This window comes from Ambystoma mexicanum, chromosome 4p (genome assembly GCF_040938575.1).
Source record: "Ambystoma mexicanum isolate Mex_15411 chromosome 4p, UKY_AmexF1_1, whole genome shotgun sequence".
NCBI lineage: Eukaryota > Metazoa > Chordata > Amphibia > Caudata > Ambystomatidae > Ambystoma > Ambystoma mexicanum.
This window is the reverse complement of record NC_090927.1, coordinates 275,460,009-275,475,209: the sequence shown is the minus strand read 5'-3', so window position 1 is coordinate 275,475,209 and position 15,201 is coordinate 275,460,009. Positions and strand designations below refer to the sequence as shown.

General features: G+C 47.2%; 1 protein-coding gene across 5 annotated transcripts in view; it reads right to left on the bottom strand.

The window, feature by feature from the left end:
* The window catches only part of TDRD6 (tudor domain containing 6), a 1,508,150-nt gene that overhangs the window by 904,311 nt on the left and 588,638 nt on the right, over nt 1-15,201 (bottom strand). For 4 of the 5 annotated variants that reach the window (XM_069605809.1, XM_069605810.1, XM_069605812.1 and 1 more), the window contains exons 7-8: nt 12,053-12,145; nt 11,861-11,950 (exon numbers count right to left, since the gene is read on the bottom strand). The exons of the other annotated variant lie outside the window; for it this stretch is intronic. In XM_069605809.1, coding sequence (XP_069461910.1) covers nt 11,861-11,950; nt 12,053-12,145 — 183 coding nt within the window. The remainder of the gene's footprint in view (nt 1-11,860; nt 11,951-12,052; nt 12,146-15,201) is intronic. 5 annotated transcript variants of the gene reach the window in all.

Genomic DNA, 15,201 nt, shown 5'->3' with positions numbered 1-15,201 from the left:
TCTTGCCCCTAGTCAGGAGATTATTATGCTTACAGAGAACTCTTAATCAGCAGTTTTTGTAGCAAGGGACTCTTGACTATAACTTTCCATAGTTAACATGTTAGAAAGATTACTTTTTCAGTGCTAAGCTTTTTGGTTAGTTGCACTAAGGTATTCTAAAGCACACTAAAATGTATACTCAATACAAATCCCACCGCTCTACACACCAGTGTTAGGCAGAAACCTGTGCAGTTCCCTTTGGGAACACTGCAAAAGATTTAGGACTACAAGTGGGTTTACTGCTAACACCTGTAGTCCCAAATCTTTTGCAGTGTTCCCAAAGGGAACTGCACAGGTTTCTGCCTAACACATGAACCTTAGATATTTCCTGTGTGCTGGCAACATTGAAATATGAAAGTATGCATCTTTCACCTCCAATGTTGCCATGTGGTCCCCCTGTTTCAACAGTGGGATCACCTCCTGTAGCGTTATCGTACGAAACATTTGAGGTTTTATACATTTGTTCGCTGGCCACAGTCTAGAACAGGGTGCATGGTGAGGTCCTTTTTGGGTACAAGGAAGTACACTGAATAAATACCCTTGTTTACCAGACGAATAGGGAGGCTTCTATGGCGTACTTTCCCAGCAGCGTTTCCACCTCTTGATTCAGGATCTGCAGACGGTCCGGTGAGAGGTGCCGTGAGCGTGGCGGTCTGAACTGTGGTGGTCCGGCGAATTGCACGCAGTACCCATGGGCGACCGTTTTTATAACCCGCTGGTCTGAAGTTATCCCCTCCCTGCCGTGAGGAAAGATGTTAAACGCCCCCCGACTGGGGTGACAGGGGAGGGGACCTGGATCTGTTGGTCATTTCTGACCAGAGGCTGCGGCTCCTCTGGGGTTGGGGCCTCTGCCTCTACTACGTCGTTGACCCCTAGGTGGGTAATAGGCGGGGCTTCCTGATGTTTGTCCAGAGTTGTAGTTTCCCGTGCTGTAGTTGTTTCGACATGCACGGGACTGCCCTCGAAAGGACTGATGAGACCCACCTCCCCATTGGTGGAAAGGTTTCCGAGTTATTTGTTGCAAGGACTTAAGAGTCTCATGCTCTTTCTTGGCCGTCTCCAGGGCATCGTCGACCGCTTTTCCGAAGAGATTGGTCTCTTCTAAGGGTTTGTTGATTACAGCGGCTTGTGTTTCAGGCTTGAACCCTGAGTTGCGAAGCCAAGCGTGCCGCTTGAGTAGAGTGCCCTGGGCCAGAGACTTGCCTGCTGTTTCAGCAGTGTCCAGAGTGTTTTTGATTATATTCCGATTTACCTGCCTGCCCTCAGCCACGATGGTGAGAAGCCTGTACCCAACGGTTCCATTGTGCGTCTGCATAACTGGCCAGCAGCATGGTGTTATTCGCTATGCGTGTGGTGTATCCAGCTGCCGAGGTAACGCGCTTACCTAGGGAGTACAACCTCTTGGATTCCTTATCCGGAGGTGCCTCCCCCGTAGCAGGGGGTAATCCTGCCCATTTCGGGGCAGTAGTGAGTACCAAGGAGTCGGGGATGGCGTTGCCTTTGATATACTGAGGGTCCAAAGGAGTTGGTCGAAATAATTTTTCCACACTTGGGTTCACTGCCCGGGTCTGAGCTGGCGTGATCAGGGAGGGGGGCCAACCTTCTTTTAACCAAATTTAGGAGGGGAATAGCTTGGCTTGAGGGGGGTTTCTCCTTGAGAATGTCCTACACAAAGTCTTGTTCGGGTACCGCCTCCTGTGTAGTGATCTGTAAGTGATCTGTTGCCTTCCTTAAAATGGCATTGAAGGCCAACGGTTGTCTACAGGCAAGGCCTGGCGAGCCGGAGTGGATGGAGGAGAATCCAGGCATAGACCATAAATATCCTGATCTTGCATGGGGAGCGTCTATGGCTCTGTTTCCACTTGCTGGGTTTCCTCCCAGTTGTCCATGGCATCCGCCTAATCCTCAGTGTAGTCCTGCAGGAAGGAAGGGTCTTCTTCACTGTAGAGGTCCTGGTAAGTGTCCATTTGGACCACATCTTCATGGTGGACAGAACCAGAGGGCTGAGAGTTAAGATTTTCTTGGAAACGTGAAGCCGATCTTAAAATAGGTTCCCCACGAGATCTCTTAGGGGAAGGATGCTCAGAAAGTGAGAATTTTCTCAAGACGATCCATGCGCCATTCAAATTTCTCCCTTGTCCACTTAGAGGAACCAGAAGGGCCTAAAGGTGGAAAAACGTTTTACGCTCTTTTACGTCGAAATTTGTCTCCAAGGGTGTTGGACAGAGGCTCCTGCCCGTCCTCGTAGGTTTCGCGACTATCGGGGCACTATGGCGTGTCTTTAGACTTGTCCTCGGCCTGCCCCATGTGTTTCGACGGTGTAGGTACCAACCCTACTGCCGAAGTAATTCTCACGATACTGTCTTCAATCGCCGCCGAATTGGCGTGAGTTAACGGTTTAAAAGGCATATCGGAAGATTTACCGCCTACCGCAGCGTTAGTGGGCCTAGCAGTAGGGTTTGGGCCTACCAGGCCTTTAGGGAGCGTCGGACCGTCAAATGACCGCGCATCGACGTGTAAACCCAATGTAGGGGTTGCGCCCTTGTTTTTGGAATGCCCACTCACAAGACGCGGATGTGGGGGAAGGCCGATCTACCCGATCAGAGGAATCCGCCCAACTTTGACGGCCCGGTTGGCGCTTTCACCTTTTTCGACGGAACCGTCGAAATCGGTGGTGGGGTTGTGTGCTTAGTGTGTTGTGGTTTCTGTACGCCCCTGTCGCCGGGTGTTGTCCCTGAAGCGAGACTTGCGTCATGCCTTGAAGGGTCGGGGACAGGCGTGGCGGATCTAGAAGTGTCCGCCTCAAGGTCTATAACATCCGATACGGATGTTTGGTAATTGGAGGTGCCCCCGTCACTTTCGGCGGGTGTGGCGGTGGGGGCAAGAGGGTTCAGCCCATGACATACCGTACGCGGCCCACCACTTTAGACAGCGCTCCTTAAGGGTCTTAGGCCGAAGGAGCTTACAAGCCGCACACCGCTTCTCGTCGCGATCTAAGGTGAGACAAGAATAACATGTTCTGTGCTAGTCTTCGCATGGGTATCTGACCCTACACTTAGGGCAGAACCTAAATGGAGACCGTTCCATAGCGAAACGTATAAACAAAGATGACCAGACCTAGAGGGCAAAGAGGGGGAAAAAGGAAAGGCATAACGAAAGATATGGCCACCCCAACCCCACTCTGCCTACTGTGGTGCCGGCCAGAGGGCCAGGCCACGTGGATGCCTCAGCTGCCGGATCTTAGGCGCCGAAATCCACAGCCGTAGAAATTTCCTGCAGTCTTCCTTGAAGTTCTTAATCGCTGAAGTTACTTATAAGGGAATAACCGACAAAGTCGGTATAAAGATAAACAATGTCTCTTATGTAAGAGCTCTGCTATAGGGCGACCAGTTATCTGGGCGGAAAATAATCTGAGGGAGCTCGGTGCGTGAGGGATTTTGGGTACACTACACGTCACGATAGGGATAGTGTTACAGACACGCCTATGCCGACGTCCCCTTTCGGTCCCCGAAAGACAAGATGCAATACTCTGCGGTTACCACTGAATGTCGGACCATATGCACAGCATGTGATTCTAAACAGATTAACAAGCATCAGAATGGAATACATTATTCACCGTAATCATATTTCTGGTGCTTGTATCGGCTTAGATTCACATGCTATGGATAGGCCGACATCTAGTGGAAGCTGCAGAGTATTACAGTTGTTTTCAAAACTCGAAAATGGATGTCGAAATAGGGCGTGCCAGTAATACTAACCCTAGTGTGACGTCCCCTGTACCCATGATCCCTCACGCGTGTAGGTCGGTCAGATTGTATTTTTCTGACATGAGGTAGCATGAGGAGTAGCTAGAGTTCCCAAGCAGATACATCTATGCACCTTCCCTGAGGGGAGGAAGGGTGGGCGCATGTGAATCTAAGCAGATACAAGCACCAGAAATACAATTACGGTGAGTAATGTATTTCTTCTGATGCTTGTGCAATCTGCTTAGATCACATGCTATGCATAGATTAGCGAGCAGTGTTATGAGAAGGTGGTGGGTTGTGAGAAGGAGTAGCGGCAAATAGATGTCTTAGTACCGCTTGTCCCACCTGTGTATCTGTCTTGGAGTGTGTTAATGCTGTCTAAAGGGACATTTGCAATAAAGGCTAGAGTAGCCCCAGTACCCCGTGTGGAGTGGGCTCTTGGTGTAGAAGGCAGTGTTTTGTCTGATAATGAATAGCATAATTGTATACATTTGACTATCCATATGGAGATTGCTCCCTTGGAAACACGTTCTCGTCTGCCTGTAGCCATGGAGACGAACAGTTGATCAGACTTCCTAAGCGGTTTGGTCTTGTCTACATAGTAGAGAACCACCCTCCGACATCTAGTGTGTGGAGTTTGACCTCAGCTGAGCTAGTTGGTTTCTGAAAGAAAGCTGGAAGTTCAATAGATTGGTTAACATGAAATTTTGAAACGAATTTAGGGGAGAACCTAGGGTGAGCCTGTAAAATCAATTTGTCTTTATGGATGACAAAGAAAGGGTCCTGCACTGACCAGGCTTGGCGTTCACCGACTCTTCTTATTGAAGTAATAGCCAACAAGAAGGCAGTCGTGTAGGTAATGTGTCTAAGGGTAGCTAGATGCAAAGGCTAGAAGGGGGGGTCCCATGAGTTTTGCTAGCATCACATTTAGGTCCCACCCAGGTGGGGAATTGGAGATTGGAGGATCTATTCTTTTAACTCCTTCCATGAACGCCTTAATGACTGGCACTTTCCACCATGAGACTTTGAGAGGTGGTATAAGCTGATGAAGCTGCTAGGTGGACTTTTAGAGAATTAAAGACTAAACCTGAATCTAGCAAGTGGAGTAAGTAGGTTAGAATGTGTGATGGAGTACATTCTATGGCGTGGATTTGATTAGATTGGCACCAAATGACGAATCTCTTCCACTTGTGGGAATAGCAGTGTCTGGTGTTAGGTTTACGTGCTTCTTTTAGGATATCCATACACCGTTGTGGAAGATTAGGATGACCGAACTCTATGACTTCAGGAGCCATGCTGCTAGGTTCCAAGAGTGAGGTTGTGGGTGTATGGTTGTCCCCCCGTGCTGAGTCAACAGGTTGAACTTGTACGGGAGCTTGATGGGATCGCACATCGCCAGTTTGCGGAGATGTGGATACCACGCTTGTCTCGCCCACATGGGAACAACTCGGATGAGTCATCTGATCCTTGTGTAGCTTGTTCACTATTCAGCTGATTAATGGAGTCGGGGGGAAAAGCGTAAGCAAATATCCCTGACCAGTTCATTCATAGGGCGTTCCCCTTGGAGTCTGGTTGGGGGTACGTCGACGCGAAGTCTGGGCATACTTTGTTTTCTTTTGTATCAAACAAGTCTAGAAAAGGGTAGCCCCATAGTGAGAAGATGTGGTCTACCACGTCCGTGTGTAGTTTCCACTCGTGTTCTTCTGGCAAATGATCTCTGCTGAGAGTCCACTAGAGTGTTGAGTACCCCTGGGACATGTTGGGAGGACACGGACAACCCTCGTCTGAGTGCCCACTTCCATATTTTCTGAGCCAGTTTGGACAGATTTGGAGAGTGTGTACCTCCCTGCTTGTTGTCATAGAACATTGCGGTGGTGCTGTCTGTTAGGACTTGTACCGACTGGTTTGTGAGGTGGTTCTTGAAGGCTTGAAGTGCCTTGAAAACTGCCAATAGTTCCAGTACATTGATGTGTTTCTGTGCCGTCACTTGTGACCACAGGCCGTGTGCTGTGTGGTGAAGGTAGTAGGACCCCACCCAGAAATTGATGAGTCTGTTGTGACGACTGCTTGTGCTTCCGTTTCGTGAAAGGGTTTCCCCTTGACCACCAGCGCAAGTTCTGAACCAGTGGAGGCGAAACAATCACTAGATTGTCTCACTGACCACTTGCCTGAGACCATTGTTTCGTCAACCACTCCTGCATTGGACGCAGGCGCGCGTGGGGGACCAGGTAAATGCACAATGCCATCATACCTGGCAGACGCATTGCTTTGTGTATGCTTATCCGGAGACCGGCTTGATACTGGGGTATTTGCCGAAGCACGTTTTGTACTCTTTCCATGGATAGGAATGCTAAGCCTGTCTTTGTATCTAATACAGCTCCTAGGAACTGTTAGGCTCTGTTTGGTACCAGACTATTTTTTTTCATTTACTAAGCAGCCCAATTGGAAGAGAAGGTCTATAGTTCTCTGCGTGTTTAGTTTGCAAAGTTGGTAGGTTTCCCCCGTGATCAGATAGTCCAGGTAAGGGTACACTGGGATTGACTCTCTGCGTGGGTGCGCTGCCACCACCGCCAGTACCTTGGTGAGCACCCTTGGTGCCAACGCTATCCCGAATGGCAGCACCTTGAACTGGTAGTGCTGGTCTGCTACTTTGAATCGCAAGAATCTTCTGTGCGCTGGGAACATTGAAATATGAAAATAAGCATCTTTCATGTCCAATTTGCCATGTAATCCCCTCGTTTTAACAGGGATTACTTCTTGTAGCGTTGTCATGCAAAATTTTTGACGTTTGACAAACTTGTTTGCAGGGCGCAGGTCTAGTACCGGGCGCATGGTTAGATTTTTTTTGGCACAAGGAAGTACGTTGAATAAATACCCTGGTTTACCTCGTTGTACGGCACGATCTCGATGGAGTCTTTGAGGAGTAGAGCCTTGACATCCTCTACCAGGATGAGCTGTTCTTCCTGTGATGGTTTTTTCTGTCGCAGTGGGAGGTTTGAAGGTCTTCCTTGGAATTCTATGCAGTGACCTCCTGTCACCGTCGACAACATCCACTTGTCTGATGTTATCCCCTCCCATGCGTGGGTGAAATGTGATATTCGTCCCCCGACTGGGGAGGCATGGGAGCGGAGCTGTAGCGTTGTCATTGTTTGGAGGGTGTTCTTCCACCTCTCGTGGGGGAGCCTCTCGCTCTACCGCGACCTCTGCGCTGACCCCTGGGGTAACCCTGGGACACCTGTTGATTATTGTTCCATGAGGAACCTTGGCTCTGACTGTATCCGGTGCCTCTTTGCGTATTTTGGTCATGAAAACGTCGAAAATTATTGCCCATTTGGCTCAGCCGGCATTTTGAGCAGGGTAGCCTGAGGTTCTAGTTTAAATCCCAACTGTCTAAGCCAGACGTGACGTTTCAAAATAGTGGCCTCAGCAATAACACGCCCCGCGTTATCCGCTGCGTCAAAGTTGTTCTTTAGTAAGATGCCAGATGTTGCTCTGCCTTCAGCAGCCACAAGTGAGAGCCTGGACTTGTGGTTCTGGCGCCGATTCAGCAAGGGCTGCAACCTCATCCCACTTTGTGCAGTCGTAGCTTGCTAGTAAGATGGAACGATCGTGGGAACTCTGGAATAGTTAACGTGGAGATTTTGTCTCTTTTTCTACTTTGTAAAAATTGTTTCATACAATTAAATCAAATAAAAAAAAAATAAAAAAAAGATGGAATTATTAGCAATACGTACTTGGTATGCCGCTGAAGAGGCAATCGTCCGTCCCATATTATACAGTTTCTTACTTTACTTGTCCAGAGGAGCTTCGGACGAGGCCAAGGGGGTACCTGTCTCTTGCGTGTAGTAGTGACTACGAGAGAGTCTGGTCTAAGGTGTCCCCTTATATACAAAGGGTTGGAAGGTGCTAGTCGAAAAGGTTTTTCGATTCTGCGGTTAACTGCCCTGGTCGGATTAGGCATCTCTAGAGATGGCTGAATCCTTCTTTCTACCGACTTGAGTAGGGGTATAAACTGAGAAGTTAGTTTCTTATCCCCCACAATGTTTTCTGCTAAAACTTTATCTTGTGTTTCAATCCCATAGTGTTCAGCAGCCCTAAGAAGTATGTCATTGAGTAGGGGCTGACTGTACACCGGGGAATCGGGTAAGGTAGGGTCTTGCGGGGGTGGAGAGTCCATTGCAAAGATCACCGACTCGATGTCATCCTGATCTTCCCCTACATCGACATTGTCAATGTTGGTGTCCTCATAATAGGGGTTATCCTCATCTATATACTCATCTTCTCCTGCATCCAGATTGTAAAGGTCAGAGGATATGTGAGGTGTCTTGTGGACTGGTTCGTCATATAGTGCCCCTGAGGGGTGTGACCTTTTCCCTGACGGTTGAGTAGACAAATTCGGTTGTGCAGACAGGCTTGACTGTGTGAGCACAGGCGGTGTGTTTCAGGTTGACGCCTGGGTAGTGGGAGGCGTGTTTGCCAGACTCTGGAGAGCCTGGTGGTGCTCTTGGAAGAGATTTGCTAGGAAAGTCATGCGCTGCATGACTATATCTTGGGCAGACCATTTAGCTGAACTGGGGATAAACCCCGGGTAGGTAGAGGCAGGTTTAGGGGTAGGTAACTCACTATATAGCTCCTCTTCCTCCAAATAGATAGGATCAGTCTGATGTGTGGGATCAGGCTCATCTATGATGTCTTGTACAGGAACATCATCAGGTTCCTGTTCCCTAGGTATGTCCCTTCTATCCCTTGGGATCCTGTCCTTATGGGGGGAACTGGATCTGCGTTTGTCCCCATGATCCTTGCTCTTGTGATATTTTTTAGAGCTAGGTCGAGTCTCGACTACGGGGACAGCTTGCGTGACATTTTTCGACATTGCGATGCCGGACGATGTAGTTTTAAGTCCAGCGTCTGTTTTACTGGGCTTGTCATGAGGCGGCCACTCGGGGTGCTCAGAGGACCATAAACACGAGGATTTGCCCTTTGCCTCTCGGCATGCGAGTACACTCACATCGTCGCAGGGTGTGTGCTTAGTGTGGGGAAATGTGGTGCCTTTGTCGCCGGGTGTCTTCCCCTTAACAGGACCGCCGGCCTGTCTGTTAGGGTCGGGGACAGGCACTGAGGAACGTCGAGGTTCCCCAAGAGGACGGCGTCGCTGCCGTCGCTGGATGCCCCTTCTACGTCCACGGAGGCCTCAGCCTACATGGCATGATGGGCCCAACCTTTTATCCGTCTATCCTTGAGGGTCTTGGGTCGGAGAAACTTACAGGCCCGACAATGAGCCTTATATCATGGTCTTGATGCAAGCAAAGGTTACACACCTTGTGCTTGTCGACCCACGTGTATTTTTTGCGACCGCTCACGATGGCGGAAAAAAACTATCTGAGGGACCTACACGTGTGAGGGATCATGGGTACAGGGGACGTTGCACTAGGCATAGTATTACTGGCACGCCCTATTAAGACGGCCATTTTCGAGTTTCGAAAACAACTGTGATACTCTGCAGCTTCCACTAGATGTCGGCCTATGCATAGCATGTGATCTAAGCAGATTACACAAGCATCAGAAATAAGTGTTACATATTTTTGCTCCCTTCTGAAGAAGGCTTATATAACTGACCGTTAAATAATTTAATAATCAAGAAACCTTGAGTATAAGTGTTTATTTGAATAACTGTCACTGTGAAACTGTTACAACCTTACAGCTCACATTGACCCTTCTTGAGATATGCCTGGCTGTTCAGCCACACTACCAGTCTGGGTAGTACAGACTTCTACCAAAGGTTGGGCTCCTATTGCCAGGAGGTCAAGGTTGCTGTAGTCTTCCAAAGGATACTGCACACAAACTTGCCTAACACCATGGCTGCCGCTTGAGTCCTCGTCACTCGAGGCGCCGACGAGGGAACTACCCTCGGTCTGCTGCATGGCATAGGCCGCCCATCACTTAGTCCGCCGATCTTTTAGCGTCTTGGGACGAAACATTTGGCAAGAATTGCAGGATCGCTCGTCGTGATCATGAGGTAGACAATTGTTACACTTTTGGCGAGTGTCCTTCCATGGGTATTTTCCATTACAGGACGGACAGAACATAAAGGGAGTCCTCTCCATAGTAGAGGTAAAGGGTGGCAGCCAGACAAGAAAGGAAAAGAGGGGAAAAGGAAATGCATTCTTAAAGAATCAAACTTCTGTGCCCCACTCTCCCGACTGTATAGGCCTGGCCGGAGGGCCGAGGCCACGCAATCGACCGTGTTGACCAAAGCACCAGTCGCCGAAAGTCGTAGACTTTGCCTGTATAGGGGTCCACAGCAGTCGTCGAAGAAGGTCCAAGACTAAACAACCAACGGTCGTGGGACAAAGAAGTTATACGTTTTTGCAATATATCCCTTACGAGATCCGCATATGCCAACCAGCAGACTGGATGGAAAAAAACAATCTGAGGGACCTCGACGCGCGAGGGATTTTGGGTACACTACACGTCACGTTAGGCATAGTATTACAAGCACGCCCATGTCGATGTCCCACTTTCTATCCTCGAAAGAAAGATGCATACTCCGCAATTACCACTAGATGTCAGACTATATACACAGCACGTGATCCTAAACAGATTAACAAGCATCAGAAACTCTGCTATTTTTGGCCTGGGGGAGTAGACAAATTCCACAAAGGCTCTAGAAACTTTGGAATTGGCTCTAGAGGCTCAAATTCTGTTAGAGTCCGGGTTTTTATTTGTGTTAAATACAGAGAAAGTTTTGCAGTTAGAAATCAGGGGCAGTCCTCTTCCAGGTCGTTAGTTCCATCAGGTCTAATTTCCACTACAGAGGTATTTGGCAACTGCCGATCATCACTAACTTCATCTTCGGTTTCCTCTTGCATTTGCGTCCAAGGGGACCTTTGCTCATGTGGTCTTTTGTTCTTTATAAAGGGGCAAACTTTCTAGTATTAGTGTGTTGGAGGTCACTTTTTTTGGTGAGTAGCCGGTGTATTATTGTTGTTTTTAGTGCAGGATCGGCCAACCTCTCAATCGTGACTTTTTACAGGTTCTCCTAAATTGTAGTCAGTCGTCCGTTTCTCTCCTTGGTTCAATCTTGCTTTTTCTTCATTGTTGTGCTCTCCTTAATGTACCTCCGCATCCATTCACAATCTGCTAGGAGAGCTTCCATCATGATTTTATCAGAGATTCCATTACGGGCTAAGTCACTTAGCATAGATTGCCATAACGCTGACACTTCAGCTTCCCTGTTTAGCCCCATTTGAACCATAGTTGTGAATGTGTAACTAGATCTTCTAATGTATCCTTGCTACTAGGGTCGATTGATCTCAAATTGACTCATTCAATGTTTCGTATTGTTTTGAGAACGGGCTAGCGAAATTGTCAGGGATGCCATTATACTATTCTGTACGGTAGTCATTGCTTCCGGGGATTCAGAGGAAGAATATACATCTCTTGGGTTCCTGTCTGCTTTAGGCAATCCAAAGTCCTGCAAACCTCCTAGTTTAAATTGTTGAACGGGAGATTCTATATTAGGGTTTAGGAGATCCACAAGGTGTACAGGTCCCAACGACACTAAAGTTTGTCTTATGTTTCGGGCCAAGCCAATACACAATATATGAATTGCATTAAGAATATCTACTGAATAATTTAAAGGGTAAAGATGCCCCCAGTTATTAGATCCCTGGTGTTGATTCCTTGCAATCCGTTTCCATTGACATGTACTCCGCCGTTTGACTTGCAAAACTCAATTGCTTCCCGAAGCTAGGTCCGCACTCAATACATACCTTAAATATTATAATACATTTTGCATCAATTATTTGCATGAGCATGAACGCATTCAAATATTTAAAAAAGTTAATCCATGGAAGCAGTGAATCACTGAGGGAGGAGGGTTGTGTGAATTGTTTAAATTATACAAATTATTTTAAAAATCACCTAAAACACCCTTAATACCAGCGAGTGGTTACCAAGTGCGGGATCTGGATTCAAAACATGTGTTGCGCCGCGTTGCCTTGCTTCCAAGACAAAAACATTGCCCCTGTGCTATCCTTCCTCCCCAACAATCAGTCTATACATTTCTTTCGTACCTTCATCTATCTCTAGTAGAGTGCAGGCCACATTCTCTACATTTTCCGCTGCAAAGGATGTTTGATGATCCAAACAAAAAACGGATATTGCTACAGAAAAAAAGAAAGTGCAAAGGGGTAACATTTAAATTTTTTAACACAAAAAAGTGATGCAATATTTCAAAAAGGGAAAACTAGATTTCAACAATGTACCTTCCTCATCAGTTTCAGAAGAACTAGCAGCCTTGCTCTCCAGATTTTCTTCCAAAAAGCTAATTATGTGATCTGAGCAAGTAACTCTTTTTTCTATCAACGAAACAGAACAAAGTATATGAACAAAGAAAGCATGATTTATGAGATAAAGCATCCTCTACATTAAGACATTGTCAAAACAGCAAGTAGATTGGGGACCACAAACAAATTCAAATATTAATAAAGCGCATACTTGGAATCACTGAGGGAGGAGTTGGGGAAGGTTGCATGACTTTGCAGAAATATTTAAATTATGTCTAATCTAGCCTATCCATTTCTTTCAGTATCTTCATCAACTGTATCAGATTTAGTACACGCCTTGTTCCCTACATTTTTAACCTGAAGAATTTGATGATCCAAACAAACAGATCATCATACAAAATAATAATGAAAAAAGAAGTTACAATTTCTTAACACAAAAGAAAGCAATGCAATATTAGAAATACGGAAGGCTCCCTTTCAACATATGTACCTTGCACATGAGTGTCAGAAGAACTAGAAGCCTTGCTTTCCTGAGAAAAACGAATGGTCACAAGATATGAGCAAATAACAGTTATTCCTATTAGTGAAAAAGAAAAAGGTTCATATAACAAAGCAAGCATGATTTATGGAATAAAGCATCCTCAAGTGAACAAATGTACAAGTCATTTAGTAGTTTGGCGACCACCAAAAGAAACAAGACTAAGGGTATATTCTGATGTGCCATGTATGTTCCCATTTAAGTGAAGCTTTGGGTGCTTTATTCAGGTCATAGAAGTCATTGTTCTGATCTCAGTCAAATGGCTCAACTAGATTGGACATCCTAGGATCCCTGCTCTTGTCTCACTGGCACAGGAGAGGCCCAAGACAATTACTTCTCCAAAAACAGTTAATACAAGTTACCCGACACCTCAGTAACCAGTACTCTAAGGCCTTCAGGAATACAAAACAAATCTTTGGCCAGCCATCCCAACACTGGCTGCCACCAAACCCTAATAAGGCCTGCTTTATTTCAGTTCCTTTCCCACAACCACTTGGATTTGGAGTGAATTTCTGTCAGATAGCTGTCGTAAAGTCAAGCACTAATGAAGGAAAGCATAAAGTTGCTGCCGGAACAGGTATGGGTAAGCCATTAAGCAGATGTCATTTGTGTCCCAGTTACAGATGTGCTTTGTGTGATAGCAGGACAGTTAGAAGCAAGAAGAGGCTTGCAGCACGACTTCAAATCCCAGCAGCCTCCGGGCATAGGACCACAGTCCCAGCTGCCCAGACGACTCTCTGGAACAAGCCAGGCACACGGGGCCTGCAAATGGCCCAGGCAACGCCCAAGCCCACGCCCAAGGCATCGCGCATGCGCAAGAGAGCTACCGCGCATGCGCAACACGCGAACGCTTCTTCACGCTTGAGATTGCATCGGACAGGACGCATTCAGCAGAGCTCCGGCAAAAGCTCTCGCGAGGCCCATCCTCGCCGGAAAACACCTTCCTTGGCCCCGCGCTCCATAAGATAAGTGCCGCTCTAGTGTTAATGCTACGGATGTTTTCCGGAGCGTGTTTCTGACCAGTTTTGAAATACTAACTTCTGGGAAGCGACCACGAGAGAATAGCGGAACGCCTCAACATACTAACTCCAAACTGCATGCTACGTTATGCTCGCCAGTTGCGGGCATTGTTTGGGCCGATTGGGAGAAAACAGGATCCAGGCACCTCTAGGGAGCACGCACTAACAATTTTCTTTTTTGTGTCAGGAACGAAAACGCCTCGGTCCTTGCAGCCTACAGAACCCGCCCAAACCGCAAGGGAGCAAGACGCTTGGCGAAGCTAGAGCTAAGTGCCTATAAGTTATTTGCCTATGCATGAAAACTGTCCGTCTAGTTTGTGCACTGCGGGGCACTCGCTGGATTGCTCGTTCCAATCCAGTATTTTCTCTGAACAACTTGAGACACCTTAGAGAACAGATAAGAACGTGAATAGAATACTGCTACGTTATTGTCTCTAACCTGCAATTAAAATTCCACCGCTGTGCTGATTATAACGGAGTGTGGAGCTACAACACAAGGGGGGGTAACGCATGCATGAATGTTGAATGCATGTTTTGACCTCAAAAAGGGTAACGCATGTATGAGGGAATGCATGTGATGTGGAAAATACCGTGAAGACTACGGTACCTCTGCCTATTGTAACAGATTAGCCGAGGACAGAGCCAAGGAGCATGCCTTTCCTAGAAATCCCCTGCCTATTCATAACCGCTCCCTAAACCTCAACCCGGTGTACCCAACAACCCTCTACCCATCCAATCCAAGGACCCCAACCCTCTTTCCCCGTGGGGGTCGCGGTGACCTGCGTTTGCCTAATCCAGGCACCAAGATCGCCAAGGGGAGGTAGGAGTTCGTGCTGCTTCTGTGTGGAACGGAACTCGCCTTGACAATAGCCCAGGCGACGGAAGGTGGATTGTACTAGTGACTAAATTGTGGGATAGGGTATTATTGCTCTTACTGGGAGTAGTCTCTGCACATTGAGCACTATTAGACCCATGCCGCAGAGGTTTCAAAAGAATGTAGAATAGAGGCCTGCAAACTTTGGCTCTCCAGATTTTTTAGACTACTACTTGTCTAGTCCCAAACCAATGACTAAGCTGACTAGGGATGATGTGAGTTTTAGTTCAGAACATCTCTAGTACCAAGAGCTGCATACCTCTGATGTAGAATAATGGCAGATAAGTTATTCAGTAACAATCTAGTAGAGAGTAAAACAATGATTAGAAGCATGTCTCGGTAGTTCCACTTCCATCTATTTTATGTTCTAAAGATCTGGCGCTAGCCTTAAATAGTTGATCTGCAAGTGCACGTCTGAATCTGTGAAACCTGCCAACGTGAAGATTCCTCTAGAATGGCACCATCCATGCTAGAGGAATGGGCAAAGTGATGAGGAGCAGGCAGACTGTCACTGGAGCCACGGGCACTGTAGGCACAACGCTGCTCACAAATCAAATCATTGGCTCGAAAAGCCGATTGGCAGTGCATCTGCACCAAACACTGTAGCAAGTGCTGGGTGCAAGGGACTCTGGGCTTGCAGTTCCTGCAGTTCCACTGGTCACTGCTGAAAACACTTGAGTGAAACAGGCTTAGTGAG